We start from the raw sequence: 16,658 nt of genomic DNA, 5'->3' as shown, positions 1-16,658 counted from the left end.
CGGGAGGAGGGAGAGGAGGGAGAGGAGGGGGAGGAGGGAGAGGAGGGAGAGGAGGGAGGAAAGGAGGGAGGAAAGGAGGGAGGAGAGGGAGGCGGGAGGCGGGAGGAGAGGGCGGGGGGAGGAGGAAGAGGAGGGATGAGGGATGACTGGATGAGGGAGGCGGGAGGCGTGGTAGGGGGTAGGGGGCCACCTCGGGGGTTGCGAGGTGAAGGCAGTGAGAACAGGGTAAGGGCAGAGGAGACAGCGGGATTGTGGGAGGGGTAGCACAGATCGGGAAGCAGGGGTCGCAGGAGGCAGGAGGCAAGGAGGGGGAGATTTCGGGGAGAGGGGCTGGGAGAGGGCGCTGGGAGAGGGGGCTGGAGCAAGTTGAGGTGGGAGCGCGAGGGGGTGGGCGGCAGGTTGAAGAGGGGAAGGGGAGGGGAGCATGGTAGGATAGGGGCAGGCGGCGCGCGGAGCGGCAACACAGGTGCTGGCAGCTGCGGCTGCGGCGGTGGCTGTGACTGGCCGGGCGCGCCACCATCAGCGCCACTAGGTAGCGGGAGCAGGAACCCCTGGGCGGGAGTGCAAGGCGGCCCGGGTAGTGGTAGTGGTAATGGGTGCCCCGCCGCGTACTGCCTCGTCGTGACACCAACAGCCACGCACGAGTACGGCCCCCCATGTTCCAGTCCCCAAGAACAACAGCCTCCGCAGCACGGGTCTGAACTAAACTAACTGAACTTCCGCCCCCCCCAGGGCATCCTGGTGGACTGGGCCACGGAGACGCTCATCACGGTGGGCGCCACGGAGGGGCTGGCGTCGGCCTTCCTGGGACTCATCAACCCGGGTGACGAGGTGGGCTGGGGGGGAATGGGGGGCTGGGGGCTGGGGGCTGGGGGCTGGGGGCTGGGGGCTGGGGGTAGGAGGCTGGCGGGAGCGGGGGACATGGTGGGCGGCGAAGGGGATCAGGCTGGGGCTGGAAAGTGGGGCAGGGGCGGGGGCAGAGGTGATGGAGTCCAGGACAGACACAGGAAGGGTCAGAGTGCAGGGGGCGCAGCTGCGCGTGGCTAGGCTCCCACCGTCATATCTGGTGGCGCCGCCTTTCCCAGAAGAGCCAAAGGGGTTGTCGTAGCTTGTCGCTGGGGCCCCACCACACCTGCCGCCGTGCATTCAGTGCCGTACCCTCGCCGCACGCCGCACATGTACCGCACACACGCCGTACACCGTACCAACATACGTTTACGAGCATACGAACCTACATACACACCCACACACACACGCACGCACACGTGTAAAAGTGCAGGTGATCATGTTCGACCCCATGTACGACAGCTACACCTCCATGGCCAAGCGCAGCGGCGCCGTCATCGTGCCGGTGCGCCTGCGCCTGCCCGACTTCTCCGTGCCGCTGGAGGAGCTGGCGGCGGCGGTGACGCCCCGCACCAAGATGATCATGATCAACACGCCGCACAACCCCAGCGGCAAGGTGGGTGGGCATGTGGACATGTGTGTGTGTGTGTGTGTGTGTGTGTGTGTGTGTTTGTGTGTTGGCGGGGAGCAGTGTGTGCGTGTCAGGGGGGGGTTGGCAAAGATGCTTGGAATAGCCGGGGAGAGGACGGGACTTGTAGGGCATGTCGCCACCCGGCAATCCCACCCACGTTCGCACACCACATAGGTGCGTACGCATATGCGCGCGCTTATCCGGCCACAAGTATGTACGTGCGCCTTCCTGACGTGCTTCTCCAACACACACACACACACACACACACACACACACACACACACACACACACACACACACACACACACACACACACACACACACACATTCACACTTTTGCGTGCACGCTTTGCATTTTCCAATCCTCGTGCTTTCTGACGCACGCATGCAGGTGTTCACGCGGCCCGAGCTTGAGGCCATTGCGGAGCTGTGCGTGCGCCACGACCTCATCGCCCTCAGCGACGAGGTGTACGAGCACCTGGTGTTCGGCGGCGCGGCGCACGTGTCGCTGCGCTCGCTGCCGGGCATGAAGGAGCGCTGCGTGCGGCTGGGCAGCGCGGGCAAGACCTTCAGCTTCACCGCCTGGAAGGTGGGCGGGGCGGGGGGTGGGGGCGGGCGGGGGGTTTGGGGGTTACATACATTATTACTTTCGAAGAAGCACAGTTATAGGCACAGAGGGGGGCGGGAGCAAGAAGGCAAGGGGCGCGGAGCGGACAGGGGAGAAGATCGGTGGTGAGTGTTTTCGCCTCTGTCGCCTGTGCCGTCCCACCGCACGCCACCGCGTCTCACCTCCTCATCTCGTCCTCCTTCTCCTTCTCCTCCTGCTCCTGCTGCTCCACCTGCCAGGTGGGCTGGATGACTGGCCCGGCCCGACTGCTGAACCCCATCGTCAAGGCGCACCAGTTCCTGGTGTTCACCGTGCCCTCCAGCCTGCAGCGAGCAGTGGCGCACGGCCTGGACAAGGAGGCGGACTTCTACCAGTGAGCAGCCCTAGAGGGGGAGCAGGGGAAGAGGGGGGAAGGGGCTTCGGGGGCGGGGCTGCAAGGGCGGGGTCTGAGGGGAATACCCGGGACCATGGGGGTCGTTGGCCTGTGTTACGGTACGGTACTTGCCACCCCTCTCCTAGCACCCATTTGCATTTGGACTCCCCCTCTAGAAACCAATTGCGTCTGGACCGGGTTGCTGGCGGGCCTGGGGCTGCTGCGCAGCGCCTCCCCCGCGGCAGGTCGTCCCTTGTGACCTTTTGGCCCGACCCCCTCCCCCTCCCCCTCCCCCAACCTCCCAACCCTTCCCTCACACCCCCACTCTCCTAACCCCCCCCCACACACACACACACATACTCATGTAGCTCTCTGGGCCCCAGCCTGGAGGCCAAGCGGCGGTACCTGGAGGCCGAGCTGACGGCGCTGGGCTTCGACTGCCTGCCCGCACACGGCGCCTACTTCCTGGTGGCAGACGTCAGGTGGGCGCGTGTGTGTGTGTGTGTGTGTGTGTGTGTGTGTGTGTGTGTGTGTTAAGCTTACGAGCAAGGGAAAACGTAGGTGTGTGTGTGTGTGTGTGTGTGTGTGTGTGTGTTGGGGGGTGGCTGGCTGGGGTTGCGCGTGGCTGGCGGTTTGGAGTGTGTGGATGGGGTCGTTTTGATGAGAATCAAGGCCCCGCCTAGAGGCTTCCATCGTCCCCAGCAGCAGCTGTGCGTGTACCGTGGCAGCACCAACCCGACATCCCCACCCCAACGACCCCTGTGCTCCCTCCCCGCCTTTGCTGCCGCTGTCCGCCACCGCCCTCCCCCGCAGCAAGTTCCAGCGGCCCGGCGAGGACGACGCCGACTTCGCCAAGCGGCTGACGGCGGAGGGCGGCGTCACCACCATCCCCATCTCCGGCTTCTACGTGGGCCCCCGCCCGCCCACCCACCTGGTCCGCTTCTGCTACTGCAAGGAGGACATCAAGCTCCAGGCGGCGGTGGAGCGGCTCAAGGCGTACGTGGGGCCGGGCGGGAAGGGCGCGCCGCAGTAATGAGGCTTTTTGCGTGTATGTGGGTGTGTATGTGTGTGTATGCATGTATTGGTGCTGGAGAGAGTAAGGGAAGGAGATACGCAGGTGTGTATGCAGCTGCTTTGGGTGGGGGAAGGAGGGTGCGTGAGCGGCGTGGTGGTGTCTGTGCGAGCGAGGGCGAGCGAGGCAGCGGGCGTGAGTGAGCTTAGCTGTGTTGAGCGTGGGGCGTGTGCGGTAGTGTGCAGCATTGAGTTGTAGCTGGCGGTGTGCCTGCGATGGAGCTGGAGATGAGGGGGGGTGCTGTAGGTTGGAGCGACATTGCACTGGGTGTACGGGACAGAGTGTCGGCAGTCAGCATGGAGCATGATGGGGTGGCAGCCTTGCTGTCACTGCCGAGTACCCGTACCGCCGTACACAGGCGCCGTCTCGCAGCGGACGTGGTCACGTGTCTCATGAAGGTCATGAGGGCCGCATCCTGCACAAGGAAAGCAGTGTGTGGTAGTGTGGTAGGCCGTCGAGGCGCTGAGCAGTTCCGTAGGCTTCTTGGGCTCGCAAGCGCGGCGCAGGGATGGGCACGGCGTGTGTCAGTCGGGGTAGTGCCTGTCTGAGGCGCCCCTTGGCCTGGGAAGGATTCGCGTCCGTTGCGTAACTAAGTAAGATGTAGTTTACTACTTGCCTGGACGGACTAGTCACTCGTGAGCAGGTTGAGCTTAGGCTGCTTAGGTAGATAGGCAACTCGGGCAGGCAGGATGACATATCGAGGGGAAGTGTGCACCCTTGGGCACGCAGTCACGCAGCTTAAGACGATCTGTAATTATGTGGATTATAACACAGCCGACCAACCCAATAGCCTGCACGCGCGGCGTGTCGCGGGAGGAGGAACAGTGCCGAGGGAGTAGGAGGAGTCGAAAGGTCCGCCAGGGTGTTGCAGGGGTGGAAAGCGTGTCAGGGTTACAGACACACGCTTTGTCCCTGTTCCGCGTGTGCATTACAGCGTTTCAAGTTACGGGAGCAGGAGGGCGCTCCGGCGGGTCGGCCCGGAGACGGCTCGCGCCAATTTCCCGCATGCCCCGGCGGCTGCGACTGGTCAAGAAACGCCTGAGCGGCCGAACGCTTCACCGCGGCACCAGCGCATTCGCAGTTTATGCAGGAGACTGAAAACAACCCTGTTTTGGGGGAGAGCCCAGTCAGAGGCGTTCAATTTGAGCGGCCCCATGCAGAGGCGCGCCAAGCGCGACCGACAGCCGCAAACAGGCGAAGCTTTCATACTCATTCCCATACGCATTAGGTAGGCCGCAGAGTGGACGGCACAAGTACTCCTACCTCGTCAGGCGCTGCATAGGATCTTAAACTCGCGGGCATTTGCTTGTCTAAACTCTCCGACCCCACCTGCGCTCCTACTGAGGCTGTACTTGCTGCCTACCTGATCACAAACTTGGAGGTAGCTTTACAGAAGCCGCTTTCGCCGTGTTTGTGTCGATCCGAAGCTTTGCGCCCAAGCCGATTCTGACCAGAGCCAGAGCTCTGCCAACTTCCTTATAGTCATGGCTGCCGTCGTCGATCTGTCGGCGGCGCTGGCCGCGACCTTCAGGCCGGATGCCAACATCCGCCAGCAGGCAGAGCAGCACCTGGACCAGCTGAAGCAGACGAACTTCCCTAGCTACCTGGCGAGCATCACCAACGAGCTGGGCAATGAGGAGCGCCCAGACGACGTCCGCCAGGCAGCTGGTCTCCAGCTTAAGAACTCGGTCGATGCCAAGGACGCTGCCCGCCGCACGGACCTGATGAACAAGTGGATGAGCACAGACGCACAGCTCAAGCAGCACATCCGCGACGTCCTGCTGCGGTGCCTGCACTCTCCGAAAGGAGATGTGCGGAAGACCACGGCGCTGGTTATTGCCAAAATTGCGGGCATCGACCTGCAGGCTAAGGAGTGGCCCAACCTCATTCCATCGCTGCTGAACAACATGGGCGCGCAGCCGCCCGCGCCGGTCGGGACCCGGCAGGCCACGCTCATGACCCTGGGCTACATCTGCGAGGAGGTGGACGAGTCGCTGCTCTCCCCGGAGAACGTCAACATGATCCTGACCGCCGTGGTGGCGGGCATGGGCCCCGGCGAGCCGGACGAGCCGCGCCTTGCGGCTATCCGCGCGCTCACCAACGCCATCCACCTGGCGAAGAACAACTTCGAGGTGGAGAACGAGCGCTCCTACCTGATGCAGGTGGTGTGCCAGGGCACGCAGGCCGCCAGCGAGCAGATGCGCGTGGCGGCATTCCAGTGCCTGCAGAACATCGCCGACAACTACTACCCCAAGCTCCAGGCCTACATGACGGAGCTGTACGGCATGACCACCAAGGCCATCAAGGAGGACAATGACGAGGTGGCCACGCAGGCCATTGAGTTCTGGAGCACCGTGGCTGAGTACGAGCTGGAGCTGCTGGACGACGGCAAGGACGACGAGTGCAAGAACTTTATCGTCAGCGCCGCCGACTACCTGCTGCCCATCCTGCTCGAGTGCCTCACCAAGCAGGACGAGGAGGCGCTGGACGACGAGGGCGCCTGGAACCGCGCCATGGCCGCCGGCTTCTGCGTCAAGCTGCTGGCGCGCATCTGCAGGGACCGCATCGTGCCGCAGGTGCGCGGGCTCGAGCGTGCAGGGTCCGTGACGGAGGTCGGTGTGCGGGCTGTTCAGGGGTTAGCACTCGCCCGCCCACACAGTCTCACACGCACATTTACTCCTCCGCAGGTGATGCCGTTCATCACCGCCAACATCTCGGCGCAAGACTGGCACTTCCGCGAGGCGGCCACGTTTGCATTCGGCTCCATCATGGAGGGCCCCTCCGTGGCCTCGCTGGATGCCTACGTGCGCCAGGGCCTGTCCTACCTGGTCAGCGCGCTTAAGGACCCGCACCGCGTCGTCCGGGTGCGTCGCGAGGGCGGCGGGGCAGAGGGCAGGGCGGAGGGCAGGGCGGGCGGGCGCCAGCGTTATGGGGACGGATGCGACGTGCTTGGCAAGGCGTGGGCGCATTGCGGAAAGGGGGACAGCACCTAGGTAAACATAGCAACTAGCTTTTGACTATCATCCGTGGCGCACCGCCCTCCTCTCCCCCTCTCGCAGGAGACCACCGCCTGGGCTCTGGGCCAGGTGTTTGAGCAGGTTCACGGCGCGGAGGCGGAGGGCGCGGCGCCCATTGTGAGCAAGGAGATGCTGCCGGGCCTGCTGACCGCGCTGGTGGAGTCGCTGAAGGACGAGCCGCGTGTGGCTTACTACGTGTGTGACGCCATCCGCCTGCTGGCGCTGGGCTTCAACACCGGGGATGGTGGGTTGGGGACTTGGGTTGAGGGTGCTGGAGGCTCGGGTGCCGCGAAGGAGTGTGCGGCGAGGGCGTGTGGGAGCGTACGACGGTCACCGTAATGGCAAGGGAAAAGATAAGGGGCACGTTGGGCTGTGGCGTGCGAGTCGAAGACGGCACCACAAGTGCCAATGGAAAACGACCGGGGTTGAGTGCGCTGCCTACTGCCAGGCGAGGTGGCAGCGCCGAAACAGACACATCTGCCCCCGCACCTTCCCCAACGTCCCTCCCTGTCCCGTCCTTCCATGCGCAGCGGACACCTCGCCGCTGTCGCCTTTCCTGAAGGACCTGATCCAGAAGCTGTACGAGGCGGCGGAGGTGTTCCGCAACCACCCCTCCCAGGAGAACAGCGGGAAAGCGCAGATCGCGGCGTACGAGGCCATCAACGACCTTGTCCGCACCAGCGCGCGCGACACGTTGGAGTTCGTGGGCACGCTGCTCACGGTGCGTGCACCTGGCTGCTGGAGTGTGTTTGTGCTGCGCACTGCGTGGTGGCGTGCGCGGCACGAACGGGGGCGGGGCCGGGTGGTTTGGAGAAAGGTTGGGAGTGGAGGGTGGGAGGCTGGCGGCAGTGCTGGAACGTCGGGCCGCTGGATTATGAGGCACACTTGGTGCCAACACACATGTGTTCACAGTATTCCGCTCCGCCTCCTTCGCTTGCAGGTTGTGCTGAACGCCATCAACGCCAACCTGGCGGTGCCGCTGGGGTCGCAGCAGGCGGCGGAGAAGATGGCGACGCTGCAGGGCCAGTTCTGCGGCATGCTGCAGGTCTGCATGGAGCGCCTCTGCCGCAGCGAGGACGCGCGCGCGGCGCTGGTGCCGTACCGGGACCAGGTGAGCCGCGCGCTGGCTGGGCCTGGGTGGGACCGGGGGGAACCTGGGGAGGTGGCGGCGCCTGTGGTGCGGCTTGATGCGACACGCCGACACGCAAGAGATGCTAAACTTCAGGCTCCTCGGGCTATTGTTCCGGAACTAAATGTGTGACGGCATTGCGTCATCCTTCCCTCCCGCTGCCACCCACCTTGCAGATCATGGAGACGTTGCTCAAGGTGCTGACCATGACCCAGGGCGGCGCGGGCGTGCACGAGGAGGCGATGCTGGCGGCCGGCACCTTCACCGTGGCCACCGGCCCCGACTTTGACAAGTACCTGCCGCAGTTCATGCCCTTCATCCGCGCCGGCCTGCAGGACCACACCGCCTGGCAGGTGAGCGGGCGAAACGGAGAGAGACACAGGCATGGAGCCTCTCGCAAGCAATCGCCCGCACGTGCGTGTGTGGCGGCATGGCTCTTGGTGGTGTCTGGGCCTTCTCGCAGACCCCACAAGTCTTTCGCCGCCGCCGTCACCGCCTGCTGCGCAGGTGTGCCTATCCACGGTGGGTGTGCTGGGCGACGTGTGCCGCGCCGTGAGCGCCGCCATCTGGCCCTACTGCGACGAGCTGGTGTCCATCATCCTGGCCAACCTGGGCTCGCCCACCGTGCACCGCAACATCAAGCCCGAGCTGCTCACGGTGCGTGTGCCGGAGCGCGGGAGAAGTCGCCGAGGGGCCGCCGTGGCCGGGGAGAGAGGCCCGGGGGGCCGGCTGTGACCGGCGCCTGCGCACGATGCAGTGGGCAATATGCGTAGTGCTTGAAGACGCTGTTACGCCCCGCTACCTGTGCGTCACGACCTCTCATGACCTCTCATAACCTCTCATGACCTCTCAATGACGCCCACGACTCCTCTCACGACCTGCCTGTGGCGCCGCCACTGCAGGTCCTGGGCGACATGGCGCTGGCCATTGAGGGCCAGTTCGCCAAGTACCTGGACGCCGTGCTCACCATCCTGCGCCAGGCCATGGGCATGAGCGTGCAGATGGTGGCCGCCAACGGTAAGGGCGAGAGCGGTTGCGAGGGCGCGGGCGTCAGATGTGTAGGGTGGGGGGCGAGAAGTTCGCCAGTCGTGTTCCCCAAGTAGCTTGATGAGAGGGGGCAGCCGGGCTGCGTTTCTTTCTATCCCTCTTCGCCCTGTGACGCCCCCAGCCGGCCTGCGCCGCCCCTCTGCACGCCGCAGATTACGACACCTACGACTACAACAACATGCTGCGCCGCGGCATCATCGACGCCGTCAGCGGCATCGCGCAGGGCCTGGGCGACGACATGGTCAAGAACACGCCCGCCGGCGCCGCCTCGCGCGACCGCCTCACCGCCGAGCTGCCCGCCGTGTTCGCCTTCGTGTCCTCCGTCGGCGGCGACAAGACGGCGGGCGACGGCTGCTACGACGAGGACGTGGCGCGCGCCGCCATCGCGCTGCTGGGCGACCTGTGCAGCGTGCTGCCGGTGGGTGCCGGGGGTGGAGGCGTCGGGGGGTGGTGGCGTCGGGGGTGGAGGCCTTGTGGGTGGCGCGTCAGCCTTACCGACGCGATTGCGGGGCCAAGGCCCAGCTCAGGGGAGAGGTTAAACGGGTTCAAGGGTGGCGGGAAGTACAGGAGACGCCGAATCGTCCTCGCTACAACGCTACGTGGTCGCCTGTTGACCGCGTGTGCTTGTCGTCGCCCTCCGCGAACGCAGGCCGCCGGGCCGGGCCTGGCGCAGCAGCCCAGCAAGGACTGGACGCTGCTGGTGCAGTACGTGATTCAGTGCGGCGACGACTCGCTGTCCGGCAACAACGTCAGCTGGGCCATCGACCTGCTGAAGAAGGCCACCGGCATGGCCATGTAAGGTGTGGACTTGGATTCGGAAGAGCTCGAGGCATGCCGGACGCCGCGGTGGGGACGCGATGCGGTGCGCAGCTGAGGCGGGAGCGGCGCCTGGAGCAGAGTCACAGCCTTGGTGGCGCGCGCGGGTAGCCAGAGGCGGCAGCAGCAGCCGGAGGCGGCAGTTTTTTTTTTATCGAAGCCGAGCAGCGCTGGGCGACGGAGCCGCGCGTCCAGAGGTTTAAGAAACGTCCAGGTGGTGAGGCGGGCGAGAGATAGGGTGGGTCGGGTGCGGAGGTTAGGAGCAGCGTTGCGTGCATATGGGTGTGCTTGTGTCCGTTCCTGTGCGGTGAAGCGCGTGTGCGTGGGTGTATGTGTTCGCGGCGTGCTCCAGCATCGCTAGGACGATGCAGGAGGCCGCGGCACAGGAAGGCGGAGTGCCGCGTTGCAGGAGCCCAACCGGCAGCGCTGACGCAGGACGGTGTGTGTGGGGCGTGTGTCGCGGGGGCCAATGTCCCAGCGGGATGATGCGGCTGTGGCGATGGGGTGGGCCGATGAGGGAGTAGGGGGAAGTCCATTGCACACGCGGAGCAGGCGATGAGCCGAAGGCTCGAGTCCGTGCAGGAGGATAGGTCGTAGCAGGAATGACTAGATGAAGCAACGCGCTTAGCTGTGGAGGCGCGGTGGAATGCAGAGGAATTAGGATAGGCGAGGTCTTGGCTGGGGGCATAAAGAGCGAGAGAGCGAAGTGGGCGGGGGACTGAACCAACAAATTGGAGAGCGCATGTGTTTGGGTATGTGGGTGTGCGTCACAATGCTTTGGAGTGCGGGGCTTGTTGCGTCGAATGTACGTCGAGCTCGGGAGCCGGGCAGATGTCAAGAACGGGGGTGGAGGTGCGTTCACTCGTAGCGTGTAACCGTGCAGTGCCGTGCGCGTCCGTGCTAGTAAGAGCGTATGAGGACTGAGCGTGCGTGCGTGTGCCCTGGCGATACACAACGGTACACAGGAGAGGTGAGGCTATCAGCGCATGGACGGAATGTAATGCGCACAGTTCCACGCCATGTTCCATCACGAGCTGCACGCTAGTGCTCGTCTACACAGCTCATCCGTGGACGCCGGTCGACTGCCTGCAGGTGCGCATCGGCTATGCTATCCGCGCGGTGTGGCGTCGCATTGAGTCTGTGTGGTGCTATCGCCTTGGCCGGGCGCCCGGAGCGTGAGGAATGCGCGTCAGCAAAACATCGACACAACCTGCCAGCTACCGTCGGTACAGTAACAGCGCGCGAACGACGCACCAATGCCTTGTCCCTTCTTGCTACGCATTTATGTGGGCACGGGTGGGAGCCACACACATCGGGACTACGCTTTCCTGCCCCTTGCCATGTTCCATCACGATCACGAGCTGCACGGCGGGGGGAAAAGGGGTCAGGTCAGCGCCGATGCACGGGTGGATGCACGAAACCGCAGGCCACTTTGCCTTTAGCTAAACAGAACACAACATGCACCGTTTTTGCGACGAGCTCTGAGAGGGCTATGACCAAGTTCCGCCTCAAAAATGTCTCAGCCCACGCCCTCGCCGCGAAACGCGTTCGAGGTGCTGATGGCAAGGAAGAACTCGCCAGCCGTGAAAGTAAAATCTGGTGCTAAGAGCCCTGGCGGCCGAACGTGGAGTGCTGGGCAACAGACCGGAGCAGCGGCATCGCGCCCATCGCCTTCTCGCGCTTCCGCTGTTGCGACAGGGGAGGTCCAGCATAACCCGCAACTTTATTTGCCAGCCAGCGTGGAGGCGGGCGCGGCTCATGGCGACGCTGCAACGAAAGGAGCCGCTGACGGACCCGTGGGCGAGGACTCGGCGGAGGGCGTTCTGCAGCATCCTGCCGCCGACAACGCGGTGGGGGCCCCGGGCGCCTCCGGCCGCAACGACGGCGCTGGCGAGCCGCCAGCGAAGCGGCCACGGCTGCAGGACCTGTTTGCTAGGCCCACGGCCAAGACGTTCTCACGCCAGGTGCGGCCCGTGCGGGGTGACGTGCTGGAGCTGCTTTACGTAGTGTGAAGAGCCACACTGCCGTGCTGCCTGGTGGAGGGCCCTGCCCTGCAGTTCCTTTCCTCGCCCCGACCGTCTGACCACACTTCCTTGCCCCCGTCTGGTTCCCCCCTACTTGCGTTTGTGCCCTGTGTGCGCCTGTGTGTGCCTGTGTGTGACTGTGTGTGCTTCACGTACCTCATGCTCCTCGTGAGCCTCACGCCCACCTTCTGTCGTGTCGTTCCTGCTGACGCCCACACACAGGTTCACGACCTATTCCTGGTCCTGGACCTAGAGGCCACATGCACCAAGGTGCGGGCGCGGCGCCGGCGGCATGAGGGAACGGGGGCGGGGTGGAAGGCGCACAGCTGGAGCTCAGACTGACACAAACTACCCTCCCTTTCCTCCCTCCCTCCCTCACCTCACGTCCCCTCCCGCCTCTCCCTCCACAGCGACGCGACCTGTTCCCCGTTGAAATCATCGAGCTGTCCTGTGTGCTGCTGGACGCGCACAGCCTGGAGGTCCGCGGGGAGTTCCAGGCCTACGTGCGGCCCACGGAGCACCCGCTGCTGGACCCCTTCTGTGTGGAGCTCACAGGCATTGAGCAGGCGCAGGTGCGCGGGGGGGAGGGGGTTGTAGATACCAGCCCAAACTAAACCGAACCCAATGCAAAAGAGCGAGGAGGAGAGCATGGCCTACGCGTTGACATGGGGCGGGGGGTAGCCGTTTATGTGGAGAACGGAGTGATGAAATTACAGGTCTTTGGTGCCGACGTGCAGTAGGAACAGCGGAAACTTACCGTTGGCGCCAGCACGTAGGACCGCCGCGGCTGCTGTGTCACCTGTTTCGACGTCTGATTGTGGTTCGCAAAGGCTCTACAATCAGTTAAGGGGAGTAGTAGTCGTGTATGAAGGCCCTTAAGTAAAACCCGGGGGGGGGGGGGAGGAGAGGCGGGGCAGAGGGGAAAGAGAGGGGAAACCGGAGAGACGGGAGAAGTGGAGGGAAAGGACTGTGTGATGTGAGGCGGTGTCGGGGCAACAGAGGGGCTGTGGGGCAGGCGTAATGGCAATGGCCACACACACACACACACACACACACACACACACACACACACACACACACACCTGTTCCCGCCCCACCCCCTGTCCCGCCCCTCCGCCCCCCGCCCCGCCCCCGGTCCTCTGCCGCGCCCCTCATCAGGTGGACACCGCTGCGCCGCTGGGCGAGGTGCTGGAGCGGCTGGACGGCTGGTTGCGGGGGCGGGGCGCGCTGCCGGCGCGGCCCGACTGCTCGCTGCTGCCCGTGACGTGGACGGACTGGGACCTCAAGGTGTGGGCGGCTGGGGGGGAGGCGGGCGGAATGGGAAGTGCCGTACATGCAAGATGGGGTGGTGGAATCACAAGTTTGAAGTGGCGATGTCCAGGAGGGGAGGGGCTCGGGGCTGGAGACGAGAGAGAGGGGCGCTCGGGGTGTGCATTTCATGTCGGTTGGCTGGTTGTTCTGGGCGACTGGGTGGCAGAGCAAAGCTGTATGCTGGTGTCATCGCGCAGAGGAAAGGAGAGTGGTTTGGGAAAGGACACAACACACGCCACGGTGCGCATGTGGCCACGCCACGTCCACCGTCTGCCGCGCCCGCCGCGTGGGCTCCACCGAACACAGGCACATTGCCGGACGCACGCCCCCACCCTGGCCCAACCCCTCACGCACGCTGGCACTCATGCGAGCGCGCAGGTGTGCCTGGAGACCGAGTGCGAGTGGCGCAAGCTGCCGCGGCCGCCCTACCTGCGGCGCTGGTGCAACCTGAAGCGCCTGTTCACACAGCGCTACAAGCGCACCAGCAACCTGCGGGCATGCGTCGAGTCACTGGGTGGGTGGCTGCCTGCTTGGGAGTGCATTGCCGTACCGCATGCACCGTATGCACCGTAGGACGTAAGATGTAGGATGAGCCAGGGTAGCTTTGCATGTGTGAGCCGGGAAGGACCGGCTGCGGGGCCGCTGCCCAGGATGCCGGACGGACATGCGCAAACCCCACCCGCTGCCGCCGCTGCCGCTGCCGCCGCTGCCGCCGCTGCCGCCGCACAGGCCTGGAGTGGCGCGGCCGCGCGCACAGCGGTCTGGACGACAGCCGCAACACGGCGGCGCTGGCGGCCCGCATGGCGCGAGACGGCGCCGTGCTGCGTGTCACAGACAGCTTCAGGGAGCAGCTGCCGCAGGCGCAGCAGGCGCAGCAGCAGGGGCAGCAGGGGCAGCAGCAGGGGCAGGGGCAGCAGGGGCAGCAGGGGCAGGGGCAGGGGCAGCAGGGGCAGCAGGGGCAGGCGCAGCAGGGGCAGCAAGGGCAGGGGCAGCAGGAGCAGGGGCAGGGAGCGACAGAAGGCGAGGCAGCAGGAGCTGGAGCAGGGGATTCGGGTGAGGGGCCGGTGGAGAGAGGAGGAGCAGCGGCGGCGGCTTGCGGAGGGTGTGGGTCACCGGCTCGGGGGGACGGAGCAGCAGTCGAGCTGCTGGACCCCGGGGAAAACCCGCACGGCACGCCCGGAGGGACAACGAGAGGAGCAGGAGGAGCAGCCGGGGCAGCAGGAGCAGGAGCAGGAGCGATGGGAGGCGGGGGTGTGCGTGTTGCAAGCAGCCATGGTGGCAAGGGTGGCAGCGCCGGCGGCAGCGGCGGCGGCGGCAAGGTCGTGGCTGGGCTGCGGCAGACGGTGCTGAGCCTCACGCCACGGAAGCCGCCGCCGCAGCCGCAGCACCCGGGTGCAAAGTCAGATGGCGGTTTTCCGGCTGCGGGTGGTGCGACTGCGGCTGCTTCTACGGGTGGGACTGAGCCCGGACCGGGCGGCAGCGGCGGCGGCGGCAGCGGCGTGGCAGTGGCGGCGTCACTGGCGGCGGTGCTGCCGTCCGCCGCCACGGCGCCGCCACTGTACGACACGGCGGGGCGCTGGCTGGGCCGGTGCCGCTGCGGCGTGGCGGCGCGGGCGCGCACCGTCAAGAAGCCGGGGGCCAACCTGGGCAGGTGGGTCGCAAGGGCTTGCGGCTCGGTTTTTGAACGTGTTGGGCTGGGTACAAATCCACATACGAGGGAGGCGGGAGGTGCACGAGATATCCTGGGGAAACTCGCAGCGCTGCGCATGGCGGTGCCTGGCGTGGCGCTCGGCACCGTGTTGGCATCGTCCCCGCACAGGCGGACAGGGCCGGCCCCTCACCCTCCCGCGCCCGGGGCATTGCGGCGTACGTGCACGCACGGCCCGCCCGCACGGGCCCACGCGCCCCATCATGGGGCCCATGCACAAGCAGTCCCGGCGGGGACTATTGTAACGCACCGCACTCTCACTCCTGCACATATACAGGCACTTCTACAGCTGCGGGCGCTGGTCGCTGACGGACCGGTCGCGGCAGTGCGACTTCTTCGCCTTTGCGGATGGGTTGCAGCTGGCGCCGGGCGCGGCGCCGGCCGGTGGGGGCGGCGGCGCGGGCCGTACGGGCGGGGGAAGGCGGTAGGTAGCAAGGAGGACGGTTACGCGTCAGCGTGTGTTTGTGTGTACGTATGTAAGTGTGTGTGTCAAGACGTAGACGGCAGTCCGAATGCAGCCTGCTGGGGCGGCCTGCCGTTTTGGTAGTATGCGGGCGGCGCCGTGACTAATACCGTGCCGCATGCCACGAACCGTGCAGCATGCCACGAAACCGTCCCGCCGGATCTGTATCCCCGGGCTCGAAATGAAGCCATTAGATTGAAGCCATCTGTCAGACGTATTACAGGTGCCTCCCAGACTTTCACTGCGGTTACGCAAGGCGGGGCGCCGGGGCCTCATCTGGCACGCTTTCAGAAGTTTGGTTAACGTCCCCGAGCGTCGGACCCTGGATATAAACCCATCACTCTGACCATGTGGACCAGCTACTGGAGCTCTCTCAGCAGGCTTGTCGGGCTAAGGCTGCGGGAAAAAGGCCTCGGGCGTGAATGCGTCGAGATGCTTGACCGCAGGTGTGAAGGACTCGCGGTTTCCACCAGAACTGCAATTTAAATCATGCCTATCAATATGATCGACGACCAGTGGCCTGCGCGAGCTGCTAGAAGAAAGTGTTGTTACCCAACCAAAGGACGATGCGTGCATTCCAACATAGACGCATAGGCCATGATTGAACTATGTAGGTTACTCATGGGCCCAGTGTGGCAACGCTTGCGGACGAAAGTGCGTCGAGGACACAAATCACGGAGGGCCTGCCAAGTTAAGGGGAATGGGCTTGTTGATAGTTAGCTATATATAGCCCTGACTGGACGCAGGCTCGGCCTTCTGCGTAGAGTGACACGGCGGAATCGCGCCGTGCAGAAGCCCGGCTGGCCCTTCACGGCTGGCTCCGCCCTTTTAGACGTCATACAGTAGACTTGCGTTACATACTACGCAAAAGCACGTCATACACCATAGTATGAGCCTCCCCCCGTCCTAGCCCAGTTTGCCGTCCGTCGCTCGCTCGTGCGCTCGCTCCCAAGGCGGCGTGCGTGTCTTATTAGCAACGCAAATGGACGAGGACTATGACACAGCGAATATGCATAACTACGCTGCGGGGTCGAACGTCGCCCGGTGGGGGCGACTAGAGGAGCTGGACCCCGGAGACGAGGCCTTCCTGAAATCCTTGGAGCGAAAGCAGCAGTTGAGGAAGCCCCTGAGATGCCAGGTTGGTGCTATTATGCGAAGTGGGTGAATTAAGCCGGTCCTGAAGTGGATAGTCCACAAATCAGCCTCTTTTAGCGTACGCGATAGTGCACATCGTCAATTAAGGTTTCAAGTGGAACATTTATTGCTGGCCGGTGTACTATGTCGGCCGTTCCGGCCCGTTGCCTTGTTTGTCGCCCTGTGTCGCCCCTCCACCTCCGAAACGAGGCGGCCCCTTTGCTTTTCGTTCCGGCCTGCATATAGTGACGTTTGCAGCATCGCTAATACCTACGGCGCTGGCGTGCGCGTTGCTCCACAGTTCCCGCCGGACCGGCTCTGTCCGCCGTGCCCATCCGCCGTATCTTCACAAATGGCCGCCTCGTTGGCCTGCTCGCTCGCCTTTCTCCCACGCGCGCCTTTCTTTACCCCCCTCCCCCCGAACCCCCCCCCCCTTCCGCACACACATTGCTGCCACCCGACAGGTCGGCGGATGCACTG

General features: G+C 64.8%; 4 protein-coding genes across 5 annotated transcripts in view; all 4 read left to right on the top strand.

The window, feature by feature from the left end:
- The window catches only part of CHLRE_01g034050v5 (uncharacterized protein), a 5,501-nt gene extending 1,206 nt beyond the window's left edge, over window positions 1–4,295 (top strand). The window contains exons 3-8 of the mRNA XM_043058688.1: window positions 733–831; window positions 1,280–1,462; window positions 1,869–2,066; window positions 2,324–2,457; window positions 2,826–2,939; window positions 3,271–4,295. Of these exons, the coding sequence (XP_042928602.1) occupies window positions 733–831; window positions 1,280–1,462; window positions 1,869–2,066; window positions 2,324–2,457; window positions 2,826–2,939; window positions 3,271–3,490 (948 nt within the window). The 3' untranslated portion in view covers window positions 3,491–4,295. The remainder of the gene's footprint in view (window positions 1–732; window positions 832–1,279; window positions 1,463–1,868; window positions 2,067–2,323; window positions 2,458–2,825; window positions 2,940–3,270) is intronic.
- A 349-nt stretch (window positions 4,296–4,644) lies between these two features.
- On the top strand, window positions 4,645–10,860 carry CHLRE_01g034000v5 (uncharacterized protein). Its single transcript, XM_043058687.1, has 10 exons — window positions 4,645–6,105; window positions 6,217–6,393; window positions 6,589–6,790; window positions 7,077–7,267; window positions 7,487–7,657; window positions 7,852–8,028; window positions 8,183–8,332; window positions 8,578–8,692; window positions 8,875–9,140; window positions 9,372–10,860. Exons 1-10 carry the CDS (start codon window positions 5,014–5,016, stop codon window positions 9,519–9,521), a joined length of 2,691 nt encoding a protein of 896 aa, XP_042928601.1. The 5' UTR covers window positions 4,645–5,013; the 3' UTR covers window positions 9,522–10,860.
- A 144-nt stretch (window positions 10,861–11,004) lies between these two features.
- CHLRE_01g033950v5 (uncharacterized protein) lies at window positions 11,005–15,770 on the top strand. The gene is made up of 7 exons (XM_001690027.2): window positions 11,005–11,502; window positions 11,785–11,832; window positions 11,973–12,134; window positions 12,721–12,849; window positions 13,252–13,387; window positions 13,603–14,524; window positions 14,859–15,770. Exons 1-7 carry the CDS (start codon window positions 11,053–11,055, stop codon window positions 15,007–15,009), a joined length of 1,998 nt encoding a protein of 665 aa, XP_001690079.2. The 5' UTR covers window positions 11,005–11,052; the 3' UTR covers window positions 15,010–15,770.
- A 134-nt stretch (window positions 15,771–15,904) lies between these two features.
- Window positions 15,905–16,658, top strand: part of CHLRE_01g033900v5 (uncharacterized protein) — a 9,904-nt gene continuing 9,150 nt past the window's right edge. For both annotated transcript variants that reach the window (XM_043058686.1, XM_043058685.1), the window contains exons 1-2: window positions 15,905–16,182; window positions 16,643–16,658. The exon at window positions 16,643–16,658 is cut by the window's right edge and continues 34 nt beyond it. In XM_043058686.1, coding sequence (XP_042928600.1) covers window positions 16,027–16,182; window positions 16,643–16,658 — 172 coding nt within the window. In that variant the 5' untranslated portion in view covers window positions 15,905–16,026. The remainder of the gene's footprint in view (window positions 16,183–16,642) is intronic.

The sequence above is a fragment of the Chlamydomonas reinhardtii genome, chromosome 1 (genome assembly GCF_000002595.2).
Source record: "Chlamydomonas reinhardtii strain CC-503 cw92 mt+ chromosome 1, whole genome shotgun sequence".
Lineage (NCBI taxonomy): Eukaryota > Viridiplantae > Chlorophyta > Chlorophyceae > Chlamydomonadales > Chlamydomonadaceae > Chlamydomonas > Chlamydomonas reinhardtii.
This window is presented reverse-complemented; position numbering and strand designations above follow the sequence as displayed.